This window comes from Melanerpes formicivorus, unplaced genomic scaffold (assembly GCF_026170545.1).
Source record: "Melanerpes formicivorus ecotype bairdi unplaced genomic scaffold, bMelFor1.0.p_v2 SCAF_19, whole genome shotgun sequence".
NCBI classification, from domain to species: domain Eukaryota; kingdom Metazoa; phylum Chordata; class Aves; order Piciformes; family Picidae; genus Melanerpes; species Melanerpes formicivorus.
This window is the reverse complement of record NW_027142371.1, coordinates 16,247,028-16,271,453: the sequence shown is the minus strand read 5'-3', so window position 1 is coordinate 16,271,453 and position 24,426 is coordinate 16,247,028. Positions and strand designations below refer to the sequence as shown.

Below are 24,426 nucleotides of genomic sequence, written 5' to 3'. Positions count from 1 at the left end.
GGCAGTACCGAGCACTGACGGGGCATCTGCCCCCGTGCGTGGGGCCCAGCTCAGCTGGGCTCCGTTCACTTTTTTGCCATTTAAATTTGAAACAAAACCACAACACACAAAAGAAAACCCACTATTTTTAATTTATATATACACAATTTAGATTTCAAAACCCCACGTGCCTCTACTTAGGATTGGGGTTGTATTCTAGAAGCCTTTATATATAATAGAGGAGATAAGGGGGGGGGGGGTGTCATTTCAAAGCCAGGGAGGGCATGGCTGGGGATCTTGGGCATGCGGGGAACACCCAAAACCAGAGTGACACCCCCCCACACCCCCAGATAGTGTGGGACCCCAGAATCCGAGATCCCACAACTCCACAGAACATCCCAGATACTGTGGGGTGCTTAGTTGCCGGCATCAGGCTGTAGATGGGCCTGAGAGAGAGAAACAACTGTTCTCATCATCGGTTAGCTCCCTTTGGAATGGCACAGGGACAGTACGTGGGCCCTCCAGACTCCTAACCACCTGTGAAGGGGTAAGGATGCAGGAAGACAAGTCACAAATACTGGATGCTGTGTCAGTGAGGAATAGTTCTTCATCAGAACTCGAGAGTGTTGCTACAAGGCTCTTAAACACATCCATGGAGAACGGAGCAGTAGCTCTGGAGTTGCTTCTGCTTGCTTCCAGCCTTGAGTAACATGTTGGTTATCCCTGGGCCACATGAGAGGGCAAATCTCTTCATCCTTGCCTTCAGCAGAAGATAATATAATGCATCTTTTGGCAAAGAGAATATTAATCACTAGTTGATCAGTTTAGACTCTCCAGCTCTTGGAGGACTTGTGGGTCTTTGCCAGACAGCAGCTTCCCTAGGGAACAGAATTGCAGCACCATGCCAGATTAGGTATTGAGTCTGGGTTCAAGCCATCATTTGCTTTATTTTGCTTCTAAATAATGGCAAAAGCTTACAGTAAGGTGTACTGGTGTGAGAAGGAAAACCAAAACCAGCTCTGTGTTGGGACAGCTTTATTTCCTGCAAGTTAACTCAAGGTGGCTGGAGTACAGCCCTGAGCCTCAACAGGACTACAAGACTGGAACTCTACAGCTATTTCTGGGACTGCTTTTGATTAACGCTTTGCAAACTGTCAGGGTGGAACCGGCTTTTTCTCTAACAGATGTCCTTTCAGAACCGGGTACCCGTCGTTTTCAATTAGCAGAATCTCAAGTGGTGCCTGTTCCCAACAGAGGGCACTCCGAACCTGGAGATAAGGAGACTCACGGGAGCAAAACCTTCAGCTGCTCCTTACTCCGAGCACTCTGGGGGTGAAATCGACTGGGAGGCCCGCCCCGCACAGAACAGGGTCCCTGCGTGACCTGGTACTACTCAGGGGAGGTCTAGCACAAGCAGACCAGGAGGAAGGGTCGCCAGTGTGAAGGATGAGTGTCTCTGCTAATGAAAACTAGAGGAGGTAATTAAGCGAGGAATATGATCCTTGGCAGCTTGTCGTCTTTTTCTTGGAAGAGTTATAGCAGTCATCATGGTATAAGCTTACCTGACCATTTATTTTTTTAATTCTATAAAAAACCTGATTACCTAAGTTCATCATAACAGAGTGGTAGTTCTGAAGCTACTTGATCATCACACTTGTATTTACTTAACTGATCTTTACCAGCCTGTATTAAAATCAGAAGGAAGGTTGTTAAGGGCATAGCTTGGTGCTTAGTCTCTTTAGAGCACTTGGCAAGTGGTTTTGATCAGTTTTATTAGTAAATGTGCTATCAAGGCTCGGTCAGTTGGAGAAGTAGGATGTTACATTTTTACTTGCCTCTGCTCCTGAAAAGAACTTGAGCTGTTAGGTTGTAGCGGGTGTTTGGAATGGATGTCACACAGAATATTCTCTTAGTACTTTATAGTTTTAGGTTTATAGAATAGGATTTTGCTTGCTGGGTCCTTTGGAAGGGAGCAAAGAAAAGTGCATCATTCTGTCTTTGATTTGCACTTGACTTGCACTTATTTTTTTTTTTTTATTTGTTTTCATTCTTCTCTCACACTTCCCTCTCCCTAGCATGGTTTCCAGCTTGACTCTTCTGCAAAGCATTACTCAGAAATGCCAAGCACTCTTTAACGGGTTGGGCAAGACAATGAAGAATTACAACAGCACTTGGAATGTATCGGCCAGGGATGGCTGACAAGTGCTTTTCTCTGCTTGATACTTAACGTGCTGGGAGACACAGCTAACAAAATGGACATTGTTTTTCGTGATTTTCTTGTTTAATTAATTGCTGTAGCTCATTTATGCAATTTAATTAGACTTTTATTCTCCCTTTCCTTCAGCCCATTCCCTCCCATCAAATTTATCCTGTCACAAAACCCCCTTCCATCAGGATGTTGCCAGGCTTGTGCCTGGAATAACTGCAGCTGCTTCGTGAAGAAGGCAGGTACAAAACCATCTATGATCCATGAAGAACTAGGGTCTTTGCCCGTGTCCTGCAGCAGGTTTCAGCTGTGAATATTATGGCTACACCAGTGTTAACTTGATATAGATGGGCAAACCCAGAGTAAGCAGCTACAGCTTCTCTGAGAATAGCTTGGCATGGTGAAATGGGGGTAAGCTCCACGCTGAATAAAGACTTGGTGGTTGTGCTACTTCTTTAGCTGGTCAGCGTTACAAGCGTTAGGTCATGGAATGTTGAAATCCAGAACAAATGCCTACTGCTAAGACCATGTCTAAAGAAGAAGAGGAAGGGATCTATGGTGGGGTGGGAAAGGGAAGAGCTCTCACCTATTAAATAAAAAGAAAAAGAAAAAAGGGAAAAAAAGGCAGCTAAATAACTAAAATGTAAATAGCCCCCACCTAGTTCTGACAAAGCAGGGAGGAGATGAAGTTGTATTAGGGGATTCTAGGCTCTTTTCAGAACAAGGGAGAGAAGGGGAAGAAGCTAACTACAGAGCACATGTAATGTCCCAGGTTGTTATGCAGTGCTTCCTTCTCTATGTATCCATGGCACAAAGAAGCAGCTCCAACTTCATCTCTTCAGAGGTTCTTGGTGAACTTGCTCTGCCTGAGGTCTTCAGGCCTGTGCCATTTATTGGGCTCTACCACCAGACTGTGGTAGGAGTGGTTCACCAGGGCACTTGGCTAATTAAAAAACAACTGTGTGGCCGCTCTTCAATGTACATTCAGTGCATTTGAAAAGAGGACAAGGAACAAAAAATGGAATTCACCATCCTGCATTCCCTCTGCCAAAGATCCAGGCCACAGGGGTTTGTTTCCTTCAGCAGCTCTGACGGTGGAGTGCAAGGTTTATTCATTCTCTGGCTCCTCTTCACTTACGCAGGCCTGTAAGCAGGGGGAGGAAGGGAAGGTAGGGCATCAGTGTGGAGCAAGTGCCACGCTTAAGACAACAGAAATAGCATAAAAATAACAAAAGTGTTTTGTGGTGGTTTGTTGGGTGTTTTGGGCTTTTAAATATGGCTGACTACAGATGAGGAACAGGATTGAGAGCTTGGAGTTGATGCGGTTAAGTAGTTTTCAGGTCTATACCAGACCTGAATATGCTGCAGTTAGACTAAGGAATAGATATGAACTGAAGTGTTAGATCTATGTGTCCTCAGCATCTGGAGCTGCATAAAACTTGGTTAGGAATTTTCAAAGCTTAGGGGTCATCTCTGTTGGGATAAAGCAGCTTCTTGAAACTGCAGTGATGAGCTTTTTTTTTTTTGTAGATGCAGCAGTAAAAGCAGATCTACTTCTGTTGCCAGCAGTAAAGATGAATGTTTTTCAGCTGAAGCATCACCTCTTAAACATGCAGCTTCTGTTTGATCAAAACACTTTGCAAATTCATGTTGTTGATATTCAGCAAATTGTTTGTTTGGGGAAAAGTCTACCTAGAAAGAAAAGCAGAAGTGTTTGTTTTGAGGACATAAAAATAGGATTTTATTTTTTTTAAGTAGAAGTTTCCTTTGAAATATCCTGGCCATCAAAATTTGGAGGGGATAGGGGGAAAAACCAATCCCAAAGCACTCCCTCCTCCAGTGCTTCGGTCGGGATTTTGTTTTTCTTTTGAACTGAAGAATGTTACTTGTGCGCTTGTACCCATCAGTTGATCTAATAAAGAACATACTTGCAATCTCTGACTGTTACGGGGTCTAATTCTTTAAGGCTGCATGCTCACAGCTGCCTCGTGCCCCTGGCATGACAGAGTGCACCGCAAAAGACTTGATTAGGGAGTATTACAGTGAGCAATCGTCACTGAAGCTTTGGATTGTTCAATTAACTGATATCTCTTGTTGTGACCCTGTCGATACTGAGGTCTACACTTGATCAAAGTCACACCCGGCCTTATCATTTGGCCCTTGCCACTGGTAGACCTGAGGAAAGACAAGTCAGTGAGATCTGGTTGCACAACTAAAATTAAACTAAAGCTCTTAAACCATTAATGTAGTATTTGGAGGGGACAGATTGTGGTGAGGACAGACTGAAGCCTCACAACCGTGCCATTCACTGCTTGGTATTACAAATACAGTCTTAAAAGGCAAAGAAGATCTATTGCTCATCTTTCTACCTCTTAGATAAAGAGAGGCTACCACCTGTCATCCTTCAGGTTCTTGATGTAGCGCTAGATCACAATACAAAATCATGCTTTGAGCCTCTTCTACTGTGTAATTGAGATTGTACAGCAGTGCTGAAACAAATACAGACAATGATGGCAAAAGACGCAGCAAGCAGGAAGGGCTGACAAATGATGGTGATGAGCTAGGCCTCCTGCAGTCTCAGCAGGTATGGCAGGGTACTTGGAAATAACAGCTTTAGTCAGACTTCAAAGCTGTCTCTGTGTTAACCGTTTCACAGTTACCAGGGCAAGAGTGCTTCTTTGCCTCCGATGATGAGGATTCTGTTACTAGAAGAGAACAAGACAAAAAGCAACCCAGAGCTGATGTCCTGACCTGTGCTGCAAGCAGGCAGAGCCTGAACGTGAGCTTAGGCCGAGGGAGTGGTAAGAGCTCAGCCTTTCCTTCCTGAAAACTCATTGGAAACCTTCTCCTTTGGCCTCAGGAGAATAATTTTGGTTTTCAATAAGAGATTTATTATCCTTTGGCTAAGTACTCTGACCCAGAAACTCCTGCAGTGAAGACTTTAACACATCTTCTATCAAGCATCCTAATACATTGCCATTAAATAATCAGTGCAGCGATTCCAGTGCACAGTAAAACTTCTAGAACACTTCCCACCCCCCGATAATTTGAGTCTCTTTAGCTTAAGTGTGTGACTTGAAATAGAAACTATTGCAACCAACCCCATTCCCCCCACCCCCCTCTCGGAGTCACTGAAATATAGAACAGAAGCAGTTGTGGAACTGAAATAGAAATAACTGTATTTATAGAGTATCGTGATGCAGTGTGAGTGGTGGAAGTGCTAATTAAGATGAAGCACACACTTAAATCCTGCTTTTGTGAGCAACACTACAAAACTGTCAGTGGATTTTATTTATTTATGCGGCCGTGGGCTTTTTCGTGAAGAAAAATAATATCTGACTGACTAATCTGTGAGATTTTCTGCAACTGAAGGCCAGGAGGTCAGTAGATTACCATGACGATGACGAGACGTAACTGGATTGTGGTCTGGAAGTACCTATTATCAGTCATAGTTCGGGGAAATATTTTTCTCCTCCCAGTAGGAGGTTTTTTGTCAGTGCAGTGAAGGCCAGGAATGGGAGGTACAGTTTGAATACTTAATTTAACAGCTGATAGCCACCAAGGAAGGCTGCCAAGAACACAGCATTTCCCTTTAATGTCTTTGACTTGCGTCAACATGTCTAGAAGTTACTGAATTCATAGGCTGGGTGCTTCATAGGGAGGTTTTGGAGTTGAACTTGAACTTAAGCTACGCTCATCGCTCTTCAGCACCGTTGTTATTCCGTGGAGCCTCAGCTCTATGAAAAATCATGAATTTGGAGAGATGAAGAGAGGCTGGGGAACATGTAACCCAGGATAAGTGAAAGGGCACATTGGGAGGAAAGAAAAGAGAGTGATCTCATCAGAAAAGGATATATAAAACTGAAATGAACAGAATAATTCCATTAGGGAATGAAGGAAAGTGATCTTGTTAGTGTTGAAGCAACAGGGCAAGGGCATTATCGGGAGAGCGGGTGGCTACCGAGAGTGGAGTTGCAGTTAGCTCCGAGCCGGGAGATTTGATTTGGTTCAGCCTTTCCTTCAACAAAAAGGAGGTAAAACCAGAAAATCCATATTCCTGACCACTAGCTGTTCCAGAAATGAAAACCTGAAAGGAGTTGAATGTGTATATTGTTTTGCATCTTCTTGAACAAGATGCAAAACCAGAAAATGTTTTCTGTTGTCATGAAATGATATTTCACAGCAAGATGAGGGCATCTGGCACTCAGTGCCCCAGTTTTTAGTTGAGAATCAAGTATCTGTTCCTCCTCTCACTCTCATTCATACAAGTGGAAGAAAGGCAGGAGTTAGGCTGAAATAAATAAACCAAAATTGCTATTTGGTGGTTGCTGTGAAATTTATAGAGGGTCATCTTATCCACTGCTCAGCCGCAGTTTTTTACCTCCTGTTCGCTAGAAATTATTATATTGTGCTGGCAGGAGCTATCAATAGTTAAGCGATGGTCCGAGGAATGGGACTGAAGAGCAACAAAATTGTCTGTGTTCTTCAGCAGTACCTTAGCATCTTAAACCCTGGTGAAGAACCTTTACGTGGCTGGTTTCTATTCCTATTACAGTAATCTTTCTGAAGAGAAAACTTCACGTATAAGTACTAGCTTCTTTCCCAAACGGACTTTGTCATTTCAAGCCCATTCTGTAGAAGTGTGACGTTTCCTCATGCTGCTGCACCGAGCCGGTAAATCAGGGAGCTGCTTAAACGGCTTCTGCAGACTATGGAAAATTCCATCCCACCATGACAAAGTAAGAAGGAAATCAATATTTAATCTCCTGTAGCATCCCTTCTAATAATGCTGTAGAACCCCCAAGTTATGGGGAATTTATGTGCTTTGCAAAAAGTACTCGTTCTCCTGAGCTGTAGTGAAGGTGGTTGTGAGTCCATGCTACACTAGAGGGGCACCTCTGAAAATCTTGTTTGGGGACAGTTTTTCTTCTCTCAGCCCCACTTTTCTTCCAGCATCCTCACATCTTCTTTTTGGCAGGACTCTGCTAACTTTATTCTCCAAAACCAACTTCTCAGCAGCTGCTTTAAAAAAAACTGCACGTTGAACTGTCTTCTTGCAGTTTGATTCAAAGGGTATAAAAAATGCAGATCTTCTTGCTTCTTTAAACAGATAACACTGGCCTTTGTGATTTGAGAATGTCATTAAAAACCAGCTTCTAAGTGGGCAATGTGGAAGTGTGATCACGAGCCTTCAGCAGTGGGAAGGGATCCCAGCTAGAATTCAACAATGGATCTCTATTAGCAGTCAGAGAGGAGCTGCTGTGGACCCCTCCCCTTTCTGCTCCCTGCTCTCAGATGAACTCTTGGGCTGCCCCATACATAGCAGCCCGTTCTTGTAGGCAACAGAACTTTAGGAACAAACCTGCACCACTCTGTCAACAAACCATCTAATGCTTAGTTTAATTCACCGGTGCGTTAGCTTTGTTCCTGACAGCTTCCCTAGATGTCCCAACAGCTATAGAGAGACCCTGTACCCAAGACAGTCAAATTTAGTGGTGCTACCACGAGAAGCTACCATCGATCAAGTATGGCAATATCAGCTTCACCCTGGCAACCTGGGGGTGAGCAGAAGTAGTTTCACCTCTTGTGGCGTCCACCTCTTCATTCCTTCCATGCCTGAAAAGCCTGCTGGAGAAATCAACCTGCAAGGAGGGGAAAACTCAAACCTTGTGGCACCCTTGAGCCATCAAAGTATGAGACACACACACAGCCTCTTAGCACAGGAGGTGATACTTACAGGTATGTCTGCTTGAACAAAAGGTTGGTGGGTTTTTCATTGACATGGTAGAGAGGAAATGGATCAAATCCACCAATGAAATCAACTGAAAAAAAAATAATCAAAACTCAAATAAACAAACAAACATGGGCAGAAAGTTGAAAGGAAATGAGAGAGTTGGTGCATGTCATGGCATAACATAAAAACCAGTGAGAGAACAGAAAAATGATTTTCCAGGTATGGATTGCCTGGGGGAGACCTCTGCCTGTGCGTCCCTCTTCTTCCAAGATCTCCTGGGATGGCCAAGTGTGCCAAAGAGGACAGTCAGTTAACGAAAGACTCCAGAAAGGCAAGGGGCCCTCCCTCAGCCTCCTGGGCCGTTGCCACCACGCTGTGACTTTGCATGAGAAGTGAGGTGCCAAAGCTTTGGCTGATCAGCCAGGACTGGAGGAAGGAAGCTGGGGAACAGCTCCTGAGTGAATGCCAGCAGAGGAGTTGGCAGCACAGTAACCCCTGTGAAGGTTGGACAGTGAAATGAGAATTTTTGTGCCCCAATTGTCTTTCCTGCAAGACAGACAACAGCAGCTTTGGAAAAGTGCAGATACCTCACTATCTTCGGCTCTGATATTTTTCACGTCCCCTCTGCCAACGCGGTTCCTTTTAATTGTATAGAAATCAGAACAGTGCTTCCCTTTTCCAATGCTCATGTAAGGGCAGTGGAACTAAACAAGGAAAGTTTTAAGTGACAATGCCCTCAGCAACCAGAGAATAATTTTCCAAGTCTCTCCTAGTTCCCCTGAAATTAGGCCAAGTCTATATTCTGGAGATGGCCGAGATGGCCAGGTCAACAGGGGCGTGATGTGGTGTGATTTGGGACTGACCTAGTGGGCCTTGCAAAAACCTTTCAAATAAATCCAGATTTTAGACCTCTTTTTGGTGCCAAGTGACTGCATTTTGTTTGGAGGTGTGAAAGTCACCCCATCCAAATTCCATTTAAAAGTAACTGGAGAGTTATTAATTATATAAATGCTGATTCGTTTTGCTTTCCTGGAGGTAGCACTATTAATTTAAGCTTTAGTTAAAGGCTTTTGGTGATTTTTAGTGCACAAACAATAGGAAAAAACTTGCTAATTAGATTAGAAGTGGCTGGAAAAAATCCCCAAACAACTCTTAACATATATTTAGAAACCCAGGGACAACATATTCTCACAAAATCCATCTTGATTTATAGCTTCATGCTGATACTGTGATTTTGGAACAACCGTCAATGAATGGGTAAAATCTGTAAAGGTTCTAAGTTAATTGGGCAGATAATTCCCAGCAGTTCTAATGAGACTTGACTTTTTCTCAGTCACTTTTGAAAATGAATGTTTGAAAACCAAGGCAAGCTGCAGTTTTAAAACCAGATAGTAACTGTATTACCTCAGTTGTGGAATGTCTAAAAATTAGGAAACTGTAAAGAATTGCAGTTTTCAGTAACTGTCTCCTACTAAACAAAAATCATAGAATTGTTTTGTCTGGAAAAGACCTATAGGATCCAGTCCCACCATTAACCCAGCTGCTAAACTGTGTCCCTCAGCATCACACCTACACGTCTTTAAAATCTCTCCAGGGATGAAGATTCAACCACTGTCCTGGGCAGCCTGTTGCAGGCCTTGCCAGCCCATTTCAGTGAAGAAATTGTTCCTCATGTCCAACCTAAGCCTCCCCTGGGGCAACTTGAGGCCATTTCCTCTTGCTCTGTTGCTTCCTCCTTGGGAAACCAACCCCCACCTGGCTCCAGCCTCCTTTCAGGGAGCTGTAGAGAGCCAGAAGGTCTCCCCTCAGCCTCCTTTTCTCCAGGCTGAACACCCCCAGCTCCCTCAGCTGCTCCTCACCAGCTCTGTTCTCCAGACCTTTCCCTAGCTTGATTGCCCTTCTCTGGATCCGCTCCAGCACCTCAATGTCTTTTTTGTAGTGATGTCTGTCTTTTCTCCAGCCTCAACAACCCCCTCACAAGAAAATCCTATCACCTGAACACCCAACCATATTACCACTCAAAATCCAATTCACTTGCAAAGAAATAAAAAAAAAAAAAAATATCTGAACTCTGGTTCGTTGCTGCAACACATCAGACAGCATTAGCACACCTAAAATATTCTTGTCTGCAATTCAGCACTAATAGGTTCCTACTGCTGTGTTTTCTCATGAAAATCACGTTAGCATGAGCTTCCTGATTAATGTGCCTCAGCACTTATAATTACTTCATGCTGCATATCAAAGCAACATTTAAAGGAAACCACAAATGGAAGAGAAAATTAAAACGCAGCTCGAATTTGTTCGGGTCACTGGAAGGATCTACCACTGTGAGTGTGAAATATTGATGGTTTGTCATCGTTAATTATTCAAGCTGGCATTTTAACTCCAAGCTGGGAAACTGGAAGGGAAAAGGAATTTGTTGTTGGAAGGGAAAAAACAACAACAAAAAAAAAAAAAAAACCCAAAACAAAAAACCACAACACCAAAACCCAACCATATGAAATGAACAAATGAACAGCTCTGTGTTTCTAGATAACACTGCCTTTGATGTGATTGCCTCTCCTAACGGAGCTCTTCTCTAAAAATGAGCTCGAGTTACTGCTTTACAATATTCAAAAGGGGCTCATAACTCAAGTTGCTTAGTTAATCAAAGTGCTACAGGGTAATTTTAAAAAAAAACAACAATTATTTATAATGTGACACCTTTGCTAAGTGCACTGCCAAGATCTAAACGCACGATCACCGAAGCCAGCAGAATGAGTTCAGCTGGACAGGAAAGAACAGGACAACAGGAGGACAAGGCAGGTAAGGAACACATCTCGAATCAACATTCTTCACATACTTGCAAACATTCTGCTCAAAGCTGTTGTTTTTCAGCTAATATCCATGCCAGCTGCTCTTTAAAACGGCAAAGCTATTCACACAAATCTAATGAATGTCTTAAAGAAGGCATATTTGGATTTGAAGCCCTTGGATCAGATCCTTACCTGGACCCAACACATTGCCAGAGAAATCAGACTTCACATTTATTCAAACCCATTGTAAAAGTATTGGTCCCAAAGGGAGTTTTAGAAGGGCAAAGTACTCCAGGACCAGGTTATGGATATCATGATAGATCCCACAGCGCCAAATAATTCCTCTGAGCCTTTCCTTTTCTCTCACACATCACAGCGCATGCATGACACTTAGGTGATTTGTACACCAAACCTGAGGGAACCGGCTCTTTCCCCTCTTTGTAATTCAAGTACAGTGCTTCCTCTGCTTGCATATTAAGTGGCCAGGTTGGTCTCTGGCAAGAAATCTCACACTCTGCTTCATCCCAGCTTGGGGCATATGATGCTCAGCAGGCGGCCTGCTTGAGTACTGGGCTTCATTGTCACGGTAGTATTTCAGTAGCATTATTCTTAAGCTATATAAGCTTAAGAATAGAAGATGCTGCCCAGTTTCTCTAAAGCTCAGGCTGAGTGAGAAGCCAAGCCCAAGTGTTGAAAGCGTAGCAGAATAACAGCAACTAACATAGAATGGCTTGAGTTGGAAGCGACCTTAAGGATCATCTAGCTCCATGGGCAGGGCCAAGTCCCACTTGATCAGATTGCTCAATGCCTCATCCAGCCTAGTCACTTTGAGGGATGAGGCATCCGCAATTTCTGGGCAACCCATGTCTCGTCACCCTCACAGTAAAGGACTTCTTCCTAGTGTCCAAACATGCAGTCACATGGGGGAAAAAATTCACAGTGAAAATAACTGATTCTTGGAAGCTAGATAGTGCCATAGTGCACAGGAAGGGAAAGAAGTCTGACGGCATCTTAGTCCTGAGTGCCAAACATCTGAGAGAGAATCGAGTTTGGTAAACCCTTTGCCAAGGGATCTGTTGATAAATACTTACAACTGTCTTCTTCTTCTGTAAAAACACTGACAACATAACAGGCATAGACAAAGCCCACCAGCTGGAAAATAGAGAGAAGAAATAATTTTAGCATCACTTTTATGAGGCTGATCAAAACCCACTTAGCACAGCTTCAACAACCAATATTTCCTCTCAGCTTGGCAACATCACTGTAATGGTGGAGCCAGGTACCGTTTGCTGCAAGGCAGAGGGTGCGGTGTGGGTTTAAGGAAAGGCACTGCCAGGAGCAAACTCAAAGTTCAAAACTAAAAGCTTGCAAAGCAGCAACTTGCTCTGCTAGAGCGATTGGAAAGAACATGAGCTGGCTTTGTTGCCACGGAAACTACCGCATGATGTTTACTCTCTGCAAGGAGGTATGAGGGTGTAGGAGACTGCCCAATGTAACACTTTAGACAGACAGCTACGTTCAGGATAGACACACAGGGGTAGGTTCTAGTCAGTGTCCCAAGAACAGGAACTCGTCTGCTCTGTATTCCTGCCATAAGGAGTATGCAGAGGAAAATCAGCTGCTCTGGTGCAGGAGCCACCAACAAGATGCGAGTAGTTTCTATGCAGCTGAAATTTTGCTAACCGTAAAAACGATGAAGTACTGACAGCAACCTTCAGTGACACTGAAATCTTCAGTAACTTAGGCTTGGAGATCAAAAAGCTCATTGGAAAGGAGCCTAGTGTGACTTGAGCCCATATCCTCTCATCCTGTCACTCGTTACTGGGGAGAAGAGACCACCTCACTACAGCTTCTTTTTCAAGGAGTTGTAGAGAGCAGGTCTCCCCGAGCCTCCTTTTCTTCAGGCTAAACAACCACGTTCTCCCCAGCTGCTTCTCAGAAGACCTGTTAACCCATTGCCCAGAGAAGTCTTTAAATTGCTGCATTAATGCTCACTCTGTTTTTCTGTTCTAAAGTAACCTGGGGGGGTCTGTCCTAAGTTGGCAGTTTGCAGAAGCTCTAAAGCATCAGAACTGCCTCCTTCAGCATCAGGAGCAAGTTGTTAGCCCGTATAGAGAAACTTCTGGTAGTAGGGGAGTGAACCATTCCATCTCCAGCAGGGTTTTATTTTGCTTTGTTTTTTTCCTGTTAATCAAAAATCTTCTCCATCCTTCATTCCAGATCTTCACGTAATACCCCACTTTACGAGATCTTAGGTGACACCAGCTGCATTAGTAAAGTTATTGTGAGGCATAGTTGCTTCCCTCCGTGAACTCAAGTCCTTTGAACAAGAGTTAGAATGTAACACACAGTGGCTGACTGGAAGGGAAGACAGAATGATGCATGGTAGGGCTTGAAAAAAGAGAGCCCCTTCCTTTTTAATATGACAGAAAAATACCTCACAGCAGAAAACAAAAGGCAGGATAATGAGATTTCTGCTGAGAGCTCAGGCATTCGTGATTCCTCCAGCTCTCTCTGACAAATACAACTTGTTGGAAGGAAATGGAATGCTTTTGTAGCATCGCTAGACCTTGTATTTCCTTTACATTTTTCTCTGATCATCTGAAAGATGAGTCAGATCTCTCCTTTCCTCCCGAGTGAGCCCGATGGAAACACATCCCAACACATCAATGGAAGAGAAGTACCTCTGTGGATTTTCTCTTTCTCCTGTTGTCCATTTTTAAAGCCAGGGCTGCTCCATACCTAGTTTCTATGAGCCACAGTAGACTTCATGCAGGAAAATAAAACAAAATAATCTTTCTGGGTGTGATGCTGACCAAGAGGCCACACACAATGGCCAGCCTAATTCTACCTATTGACTTGTAGAATTGCTCTGAGTAGAGCCAATGCTTAGTAGGGGCAAAAACTCCCACACCAAACTAAAAGCAAAGAAAACTGAGAATAATCAGGGGGGTTTCTCCTTGTCTGTTGCTTGTATTATGCTAACATACAACCTGGGAGGTGGGATTTCCTTTGTGTGACTTGGGGTAGGTTCGATGGCCAGGAGAGCAAGCCTTGGACCTCGTGCTGACACGGCCCTGAAGCTGGCTTACACCTTGAGTGAGTTATTTGCTTACATCATGAGTAGACCTGGCTGCCAAACCAGCAATTAGTCCTCATCAACTGGGCTGTGGCAGCTAAGCATGGTCAGCACTAAGATACGCTCTTGGGAAAAGCAGAGTGCTTCAGCCTAAAGTCATCCCAGCACTCAAGGAGATGTCTAACACCTGTCTGCACACACTGGCTTCCAACATGAGAGTGTTTGTCCTTGTCCTAGGATCAAGTTTGTGTGCTCACACACAGTTTCTGTACTTGCTTCAGCATTTTCACACTCTGAAGATCCAGCCTTTTACATTTTACGGGACATAAAGTCTAACTATGCAATTTACATACACACATATATCCAAGCAGGAAAGATGGACCTTGAATCCCTGGTCTGGCTCCAAAGGAACACCAGGAAGGTTTTCCTGTTTCCCCAGATTTTCTGTTGCGCCTCAGAGGAAGTACTTTGGGTTAACAGCCATGCACGATGGCAATCCTAAATAAAGCCATCCACTCTTGTACTCTAGAACATGTACGCAAACCTTACATGATATCTAGAGGGGGGGTTCCTGATAGGATTATCAATGATAATGCCTCACCTGCCCAGTCTATGAGCAGAGTGCATGAATGTCCATCAGCTACAGCCATAACTACCTCTAAAGCCTCTGACAATCATTCGTGGTTCGGAAGCACCAACATTGACTCGAGAAGTTTGTTTTGTCTCAAATTACTGCCTCATAATCCTCAGCCACCATTCCTCTCACCTCACATGGTGTTTCCTTGTGGCTACGGTGAGCTTTTGCATTCAAAAAAGCAAACCGATGTCTAGTGAATTAAATGAACCTCCCTAAACCTCGAATTCCAGCTCCACTGGAGTGAGGAGTCTTCTTTCTTCCTTCTATCTCCTGGGTTTGTTTCAAAACCACCTGCTTATTGTTCAAAGTTAACTTCTTTTCTTGGCTTTAGAATCCATTCATTCTTTCCATGAAAGAATTATTTCCTAGCATTTTTTTATTCAAAGAAGTTTTGCTCATCTTGTGACCTAGCCGGAACAGGAAAGTTTCAGTGGCAAGGAGAGAAAAGACATCCAACATAAACATGAACTCCACGGGCTCACCTAAATTATAATTAAACATGTTACCTCAGGGATAAAATTAACTCCTCTGGGACTCACCTTCTGCATGAATTACAAATTAATTATAGCTTCAGAGGAGAAATGCTGCTGCTATTCTCCACTTCTTTTTACTTGAAGAGTCTGCTGGAGTGTGGGATGAGCAGGCTCCAAGAAACACCCTTCTGACTTCATCCTTGACGAAGATGTGTCAGGTCCCCAAACATCACCAAGTTTAGCAGCAGCTAGCGCAAAACAGAAAACTTCACAGAGGCCCAGAATCTGGAAGTCATTTCCCCCCTTGCTCAAAGTGCCACCTTGGTTGATGATTGCAGTAGGAAAGAGGGTTCTCAGCTCTCCTTTCCCAAGGAAATAGCAATAATCCTTAGATCTTTGCAAGTTATGTAGGGGAGCTAGAAGAGAAGGGGAAACATCAGTGATGTAAAATGACACTAAGCTATTACTCTAATTCCGTCAAGAATTTTCTTGGGCTTTAGCCTCTGTTGCTGTTTCTCTGCTTGTTCAGTACCAGCTTCCTCCAGGATGCATACGTATCTGATTAAGGTTTTTTTATTAGGAACACATGTTGTAGGCAGGTGTGTTCAGTCAGCGTGTCAGCCAGCCTGGGAACGCATAGGAGAGGATGGAGCTAGGATGTCCCACGCACTCTGAAGGCAAATGAACAGAGCGGGAAAGACAGGAGGAATGAGGAAAACTTCCTGCCCAGAAGGAATGAGGAAAACTTAAGTCTGTACGTCGCTCTGCCCCTCAGCCATCCGAAGTTAACTTTCTAATAGCAAGCTGAAGAGTCTTCAACCACCAGCAACATTGAACTAAAGTGCTGAAGCCAGAAAGGCTGAAATACAGTAAGATCCACAGAAAGGGACCATCTGGCTCTGAGTATGCAAGATCCACAAAGGCACATTTTGGTGTTACCATTGCTTGTGTAAGATCTTAGTTTTATTTATGTCTGTCTTAGCAAAGATTCTCTTCAACTCTTCTCTCTCAAAAAAAAACCCCAAAAAACCTTGCCCTTGTTTTTTTTCACTACAGTATGTGCACTGTCTCTTCCTTCAGGGCAGATCCATTCTAGGTTTCACTTCCAGGCAGAACCAATGAAGTGTGTACGCTCTCAGCAGTGAGAGGGAAGATTAAGAGACCTCTGTTACAAGCAAGCAAAAAGCCAGCTTGTGAAAAAGCTATTGTGACCAAATAGCCAAGAACAGACAATCAAAACCGTTTGATTTCTTGACCTTCTTCACTCTTTGGATGCAACTACCACCGCTGAAAACCTAGCTTCTGCCAACAGCAGAGCATCTCGCGCACGCCGCTTCTCACATCTGCTGTTGAGGCCTGCAGTGCTGCCTTCATGGGAACCTTCCAACCTGTCAGTCGGAGTGAAAACAGCAGACAGGCAGGCAACAAACTCTTCTCAGCTGGGAAGACATTTCCCATTTCCATCCTGTTCAAACGGAGCCTCAGGAATAGCCTATCCCTCCCCACTCCCAGAACTACACCATATGGACAGCCCAGAGCTATGCCAGATATTTCAGAACTGGAAATCGCTCTTCTCCCTCTGGTTCGCAAGTTGAGGAGATGCAAGATGATTCCACACTAGGATGAAAACAGAGTTCTTTTCTTGACTAACTAGTTGCTGCTGTGTTTCTTGACTGATTTGCAGTGACATTTCCACACCAGCAAAGGCTGCAGGACATTGTTACAGGAAGCTTTTTCCTCCAATGTGTTCTGTGCTAAAGCATCAAGGTAGATTTCCATGCTGGCCCCTGCAGCTACTTGTATCATGCATGGTGACTGATATGCCCAAGTCTGAACACATTCCAGACTAAAGGAGTTGCTTTTGCCTTCAAGGATTACAGACAGGCTCCAAGCTGAAGCAGACTGAGACTTTGCGTATCTTCAAATGGATGCCCAGGAGCAGGATAATGCTGTCAGCAGATGTCCAGATGACAGCCAACGGTGTGCTCACCGTATGGGTTCAGGTTTGCTTTCCCTCTCCTTTGGCATGCGAGGATTAATTCAGTAAGCCTTACGCTACGTGGTCAACGCTGTGCACTAACTGGAATTGGTACTGCCAGAAAGCAACCAAAACATCCATAGCTGGGTACTGCAGAATTAAAGAACATGGATTTCACACTACAGTATCTGGAGCAAATAGAAAAACACACGCACACCCACCTAAAAAAACCCCAACCACACAACCAAAAAACCACAAGAAAACCCCAAACCAAACACAAAAACAACAACCAAGCAAACAAAAAACAAACCCCCAAACCAAAACACACATACTCATCCTCCCCCAAACTTCTAAAAGCCATTAGGTAAAGAAAAAGGACCTTACAGATAACACAATTTTGCTTATCCTTTGCCCTCTTTCACAGGGGAATGAACTATTCCAGTCTGAAGTGTGTGCCAGACAAAGAGGGAACTAGGTCATGTCCCTTGCTGCTTCCCCCGAGACTTTAAGTTCCTCGTCATGATTTTGTCCTATCGATCTGGCCTCCCTGCCTGTCTGCAGCACAGCACCTGCCAGGGCTCTGGGAAGGACAGCAGCGTGTAATAAAATCTGCCTTAAAATGAGATAAAGAGACCAGAAAAAGATTCTGGCAGGGATCAAAGACTTTGACCCTCAGGAAGAGAGCTGACTCTTTTCATGCAAGATCTGAGTGAGAAGGTGGAAATTAAAAAAAAAAAAAAGAAAAAAAGTATTTTCTGTCTGACTTCGGCAAAACAGAGAAGAAAAACTATTTCTCCCAGAACATGACAAAATTACATGAGCATTTCAGAACTGGTAGGAGTCACAGGCTTAGGGCTTCAATTCTCTACCCTTACTACAAGACAAATAGAAATTTACTTCACTTTGCATAGCTCAGCCTATAAAACTTTCTTACATCCAAGTATTTTAGCCTCCTTTCCAGAGCTTAAGATTCACAAATCCACTGCAACTTATTTTCTTTCTCCTCCCTAAGATACATTTACCTAAATTCTATTGTATCCTACAGTTCCCTCCTCCATTCCTCCATCTGGCCCCTTTGTGCTGCTTTGCAGATGCACAAAGAATATTCTCATGTGCCTCTGGGAAGAAGCAAAGCAGAAAACACTCCCAGAGACAGACTCCTAATACGTTGGTGTGACGACTTAGGTCAGGGCCCTAAGTTAGCAGGCTGCCCAAAACCAAAGATCTGTTCCAAACACGCTCAGAACCATGTGTTGGCTGAGCCTCTCGCCTGGGGCAGAAGAGCTTCTGCCAGCACGGGCACAGAGGAAGGATGCAAAAAGTGACACTTCTGCATTTTGAAAGTCTGGGATATTGTGACTTGAAAGTCCGTCAGTTGTTTCACCAAACTCAGGGGCAGCACCAGCTCAGCACCATCAGTCCTATTCCAGCTTTATAGAAATGTGGTAGTTTAAGCTGGGTGCCTTCTGCTGCTATCACACAAGATACACCTTTGGTGCCCTGGGTGTCCAGCCCAGTGGGTGGACACAGGAAATAGCGTATTTCATTCCCACAATGTCCTGCTCCCTACAATCTATCAGCAAAGTCTCACACTTCCTCTTTCTTCCCTAGCCGCTACCGTGGGAGATGCTCCCTATCTGGTAATGGAAGGGGAGTTATTTCAAGGCCTCTTGGGCCTGGCTAGGCCTAATGCCAGGAGGAGAAGGGGGAAGGGCAATCTCAGATCTGGCCAGCTGAGATTAGCCTAACAGTGGAGGGGGGGGAGAAAGAGCCCTGGGGGTTTTGGGTGTACCCTCAGGTAGGGAGAAGGAGAGTGCTGGGAGGTTTCTGGGTATGCTTTGGGATCTTCTTTTGTCATTGCACTTGTGGTTCTCTGTAAAACACTCACTGCTTTTCCATTTAAACTTTCCATCACTTCTGCAATCCATTTGTGCGAGTCTTGGGTTTTTTTTGCCCCGCTAGGAGGCAAGGGAGGATCTGCTTTCCAACCCACAACAAGACAACAACAGGCTCTGTTCTGCTGGACACATAGACTTGTCTCTCTCATACACATGCATCAAAGCAGCTCTCAGTTTGATGCAGATTGTTTTCCCTGAAGGAGAACTAACCAAATATTAGCAGCCAGCACACATTCCAGGGAGTCCATCCAGCTCAGGAAACAAGAGCTTCTCTGTCTTGCCTCTTCTGTGACATGGCAAGGAAGAGGTCTGAGTCTTCCCTCCCTCCCTGCAGTTCACTGGGGAGGGAAGAGAGATCATCCCAGCTAAGAGGAAATGCAGGATCAAAACAGTGGATAGCTGTACCAAAAATGCGCAGAGAAGTACTTGGCACTCTAGAAGTTTGGAAATTATCTATTTGTTCTCCTTCAACATTTACCCAGGATAAGTTACCCTTCTTTAAGCCAAAACTGAAAGCTGAAGCATAAATATTTCACCAGTCCACATCTATTTACTTAAAGCCATTAACCACAAAGTAACAAAGCAAAGGAGATTGGAAAGGTGCAGGCTGCTAAGGCAGCTACAAAGTGGAAGAGCACAGACAAAATAAGGGGACAATGAACATTTTGTTTCAGTTAATCTCAACAGGCAAGTGAGAAACAATTGAGTGAACATTAAGGACATTGAATTACTGCAGAGTACTTAAACTGTGGAAGACTCTGATGAGGGAAGAACTAATGAAAAAGCTTTGTGACAGTTATGCTGTGTGTTGGCAGAAAGAAAACGTGCTGCTTCCTGCTTCCTTAAAAGTTTCTTTCATTATCTGGAGATAAGGAGCTTCTCCTCCTTCTTCACAAGAAGTTATGCACATGTGCTCTGCCACCCATCACTAAGCCATCACCTGGAACAAGAGAAATCCTCCTTCAGAAGGGTCTCTGACCTTGTCAAGACACAAATTTCCACCCCCCAAGAGGGGTAACAGACTGATTTGTCACTGTATGGTTGCGTGTGATGCATTACTACTCCAGGGGTTGGGTTGCTGGTGTCCATTTCCAACTCTTTCCAGCAATATTGCTCATAAGGAAGAGGAGGGAAAACCCCTAAACAAACCCTTTTGCAATCAGATGATACAAAATGGGTTGGAAAATATGGGCCAGATTTTGTGCCCGAGAGAAAAAAAAAAAAAATGAAACCAACCATCATCTCTTCAACAACGGCAGCCCTCAGTGCTGTCAGCCACGTACTCACCGCAATCAGGATCTGGAAGGAGCTGTGCATGACCTCGATGTAGCGATACTCCAGGGCACAGCCGATTACAGAGACATAGGAATGACTCTCCAGCCCTTTGATACCAGACATGGAAGCCTCCTTCCTTACACAGCCAGGACCATTCTCACTCCACCACGACTGGTGCCGGGAGATGTTGAACGTCAAGAGTTCGCTGTCCTGAAAGGGTGCCAAAAGATCTCCATTGGACATCAGTTCAAGGTCTTATTAAAAATTAGTGGAAAAGCTAAAGATCCCCACCCTCAAGAAATTATCGCAGCTCAAAATACATTGGCTTTGTGCTCCTTAAGTATTTCACAGGTAGGCCTCTGTAGTAGGAACCATTTCTGAGTGCTCCAACAAAGCTATTTCACCATCATATAGCACACTTCAAAAGCAGGACTGAGCAGCTTCTAAATCAGACAGACAGCTGGCTGCAGATCCAAGACAGCTTTGTTAGTGGCCAGAAAAGAGCCCTCAAGTTTTGAGTTTGGGAGATTAACCTTAAAATTCTAGAAGGAAAAGGTAAAGAAAGCAGCACTAAGCATCCTATCAGAATCATCATGTGGTGGGTTTGCTCTTCCCAGCATGAGAATCAGCACAGATAACTGAGAAAGATGAACTCCATAATCCTAAGAGTGAGTTTTAAAACAGGTCTTCCTCTGTTCCTAGCTTTTAATACATCTAACCAGTTCCCTTACCATTTCTGTTTGATTTCCTTCCACACTTTCACATACGGTGCTTCTCTGTCTTCTGGTGGCCTGACACTGTCAGCCTCAGGTTACATTACCCAGCTGAACTGACCTCAAGGTGATGATTGCAAAGAATTCCCCAGCAGTTCCTTACTAGCTCTACCCTGAGAGGGGCTTTTATGCTTTGTGTTTTGCTATCCTCATCTTTGCTAGTTCAATAATTTAAACCATGCCACTGTGGGGGTTACACAGTGAAATGCCGCACAAGCAGTGCAGGAGTTTGGAGCGCAACCAGGTGCTCATTTTAAAAATGACAACACTTTCCTCACACTTGAGCACAGTGTGATGCTCACTGGAATACCCAGGAGAGTTTGCAGGACATGGTAAAAGCTCTCCCTGCAGATGGTAACAGAGAAGCTCAGGACTGGCTGGATAAATCACCCGTAGCATTTCACAGCTGAATGCCAAGTGCTGGGTGCTCCAGCAGCACTCTTGGGTCACTCGGCAGCAAGCTTTGATGACACAGCAGGATAAGGGGTTGGAAGTTTTACTCTGAAGAACAGGTTTTAAAACGGATCAAACAGAAAATCTATGTCTACAGGGTAGAAATAGGTACTGGGTATCCACACCACCCACCAATCCATTACTAAGAGTTCCAGCACCTATCTGTGTATTCACAACAGCTCATGACAGTGTCTTCCACAGTCCCTGTAGGAAAGAGGCAGCTTCCAGAACAGCAGGAGCCAGAACCTGGGGTATTCACAGTTCATGACGTGGGAAACCTTTTGTGGCAGCTCCTTTTCCCAGTTCCCCGTAGAGTCAAGAGGGAACAACAGATTTGGAGCAGCTAATCCAGGCTTCTGCTCTGAATTGCCCTCTGGAGAGAGGGCTTGTCTCTGCTGCCAATGCAGGGAACCTAGCCAGGTAGTCCTGCAGATACAATTTCCCGTGTCCATGCTTGTAGCCAGGGGCAAGCTTGAGTTACAAGAGCAGCAAATCTAAATGCCAGCCAAAAAAAAAACAAACCCACAAACCAAACCTGTGAACAGAAACCAACTGCCCTACTATGCACATTGTGCAGGTGCCTTCAACCCCACCACAGACACAAAACAATGGTTTTCAGAGCCATTATTAAAATATGCCACAGGAAGCACATGTTAAAAAATGTGGACAATTAAGTTAGCAGACGGCTGCCAAACTCCTGACAGTATCACCACAACAGATGGGATGTGGTTTAGAGTAGATAGAGCAGGGCACTGAGATGAAGTATGGCACCAGTGCGAAAACAGCCTGAAGAGCAAAGACAATAGGGAAAAATATTAACAGTTGGGAGTTTGAAGGGAACTGTCTGCATTTCGAAGGCTGTGGGGAATAACTGTCCAATTGGCAGCTACGGGACAATGCACACAGTGCAAGATGCTGCACTAGCTACACTTCTAGAGATAGCATTCCAGCTTCTCACAGTTTTGGCAGAGGAATCTCTGGCTTGCTCCCTCTGCTTGGCATTGCTCTTCGGTGGCCCCAGAAAAAGAACCAGTTGCAGGAAAGTTCAGGGACCAGCTGTTTCCCAAAACCTTTCTGCAGGGAGCTGGGGTTGCTTAGATTGGAGAAGAGGAGACTCAGGGGTGACCTTATTGCTCTGTACAATTACCTTAAGGGAGGTTGTAGACAGGCAGAGATTGGTCTCTTCTCCCAGGCAACCAGCACCAGAACAAGAGGACACAGTCTGAGGCTGCACCAGGGGAGGTTTAGGCTGGAGGTTAGGAGGAAGTTTTACACAGAGAGAGAGAGAGATTGCCCATTGGAATGGGCTGCCCGGGGAGGTGGTGGAGTCACCATCACTGGAGGTGTTCAGGAGGAGACTTGATAGGGTGCCATGGTTTATTTGATTAGGTGGTGTTGGATGATAGGTTGAATGCAATGATCTTGAAGGTCTCTTCCAACCTTGGAAAATTCTATTCTATTCTAAAGACTCCCAAAGCTGTAGGCAGATTGAAAGATGTTGATCAGCCCCAGAAGAGAGCAAGCCCTGCTGCAAGGAGAGACTGATCTGTGTGGAGCTACACTCCCCCTTGTCTCTTGACAAGCTGCTCTTTGAAGGGCTATTGCTTCCTCTTTAACCTTCAGCCTGGAGAGAAATATGAGCAAAGAATGAGACCAGCTCCTTCCCAGGAGCATGTTGAAAGCCAGCCAAGAAAATCACATCTCACTCTGAACTGTTGTAGCACCTGGTTGCCATCCATTTGCCATCGGCATGAGGAGGACAACAGCACTAAAAGCGGAGCACCTACATTTTACAACGTGTTTTCCACCCCACTGTATCCCATGGGGAAACTCACACCTACCTCTGACACTCACAGCACCAGCTGTGCTCTTTTTCCAAAGTAGGTTTCTGAGAGCTGTTCTGCAATTATTTTCCAAGGGACACTATCAGGGATGCTTTATTTCTTGCTGTTAACAGCCTTCTGAACCACCTCCCCCAAGATTTCCTTAATTACCAAGCAAACCAGCATTATAATGGCTCTGGGAGCAAACTGAAGACTGTGTGAGAACCCCCAGAGCTCCACAGCAGAATCATTTTAAATGTTTCCGGTCGGAAACATTCCTTATCAAAACAAGAAATCTCATCTTTATCTTTTAGTCATGCATGCTGAATAGCTCTATCACCCTGCAACAATAAAGCAGCACTTTCAGTGCCTCTCAGCAGGTTGTTGACAATACCGCAGCATTTAAGGCCAGATCCCAAGCTTCCAAGTTCTGTATTTAGATGGAGCTGAGGGACAGTTGGGGTTACACGTGCATTTATCCATCGTCCTTACACCCATTTATCCATCTCCCAGGATCCTATCCAGATTCTCTGGAATGCAAACAACAGCCCCCCCACCCCCATTTGATTAATAAGGGCCGCTTCCATTTCAAGATGAGATTAAGACCACCACAGCAGCTCTGCATCCAGATCAAAGCATTCAGTAGACAAGAAAGAACATAAACAAAGAGTGAAACATAAAACTCACCATTCCAAAATGAACAATTTCAGAGGGAAAAGACACACTGAAATGAACACCAGTTCCTCAAACCTCTCTGAATGTTCCCAAAGTATATGACAAGCAGTCAGTCAGTGTAGCAGGTAGACAGACAGATGCTCGTATATCTTACCAGCAGGATTTTAATAATTAATTCAGGCTGGGGTGTTGCAGGAGGGACTGTGTCTCATACTTGAGTAGACAGGGAGAAGCTTAATATGCTGTTTCCAGCACAGCCTAGAAACTTCAGGGGCAACTCCCAACAAGTCACCTAACCAAATGGTCAGACAAAGAGAGAAGACAAAGATGGGGCAGGAATAGACTAGCGAAGGAACACCAGACTGGGACTGGACTGTGAGCCTCACCACAGAGGAGTGGAACGGCATTGCTGGAGAGGCTGCATTTGCCCCAGATGCTGCAAGCGTGCTCAGAATACGAGCAGAGCAAGTCAGCAAGGCAAAGCTGCCAAAAGCTGCTCAGAGGCACATCATCATCTCACTGCCAGAGCTGAGAAGCAACCCTTCAAACCCAGATTGTTCTGTTTCTTGCCTGCTCATTGGTAAAGCACTTAGAGGAAAGCTGCTGTAGGCTACATGCTTTTAGGGAAGCCCCTGCAGCAACAAGGGA

General features: G+C 44.5%; 1 protein-coding gene across 5 annotated transcripts in view; it reads right to left on the bottom strand.

The window, feature by feature from the left end:
* Positions 1-112: 112 nt before the first annotated feature.
* Positions 113-24,426, bottom strand: part of NKAIN4 (sodium/potassium transporting ATPase interacting 4) — a 60,616-nt gene continuing 36,302 nt past the window's right edge. Inside the window, exons 4-10 of one of the 5 annotated variants that reach the window (XR_010988783.1) lie at positions 20,067-20,264; positions 11,806-11,866; positions 7,923-8,007; positions 7,767-7,827; positions 3,787-3,877; positions 3,215-3,329; positions 113-857 (exon numbers count right to left, since the gene is read on the bottom strand). Coding sequence is in view for 3 of the 5 variants with exons in the window: in XM_068150373.1 (XP_068006474.1) it covers positions 3,316-3,329; positions 3,787-3,877; positions 7,767-7,827; positions 7,923-8,007; positions 11,806-11,866; positions 20,067-20,264 (510 nt within the window). In the remaining 2 variants the exon portion in view is untranslated. Of the gene's footprint in view, positions 3,330-3,786; positions 3,878-7,766; positions 7,828-7,922; positions 8,008-11,805; positions 11,867-20,066; positions 20,265-24,426 lie in introns of those variants that run through there. The other 4 variants (XM_068150373.1, XR_010988784.1, XM_068150374.1 and 1 more) reach the window with 4 other exon arrangements.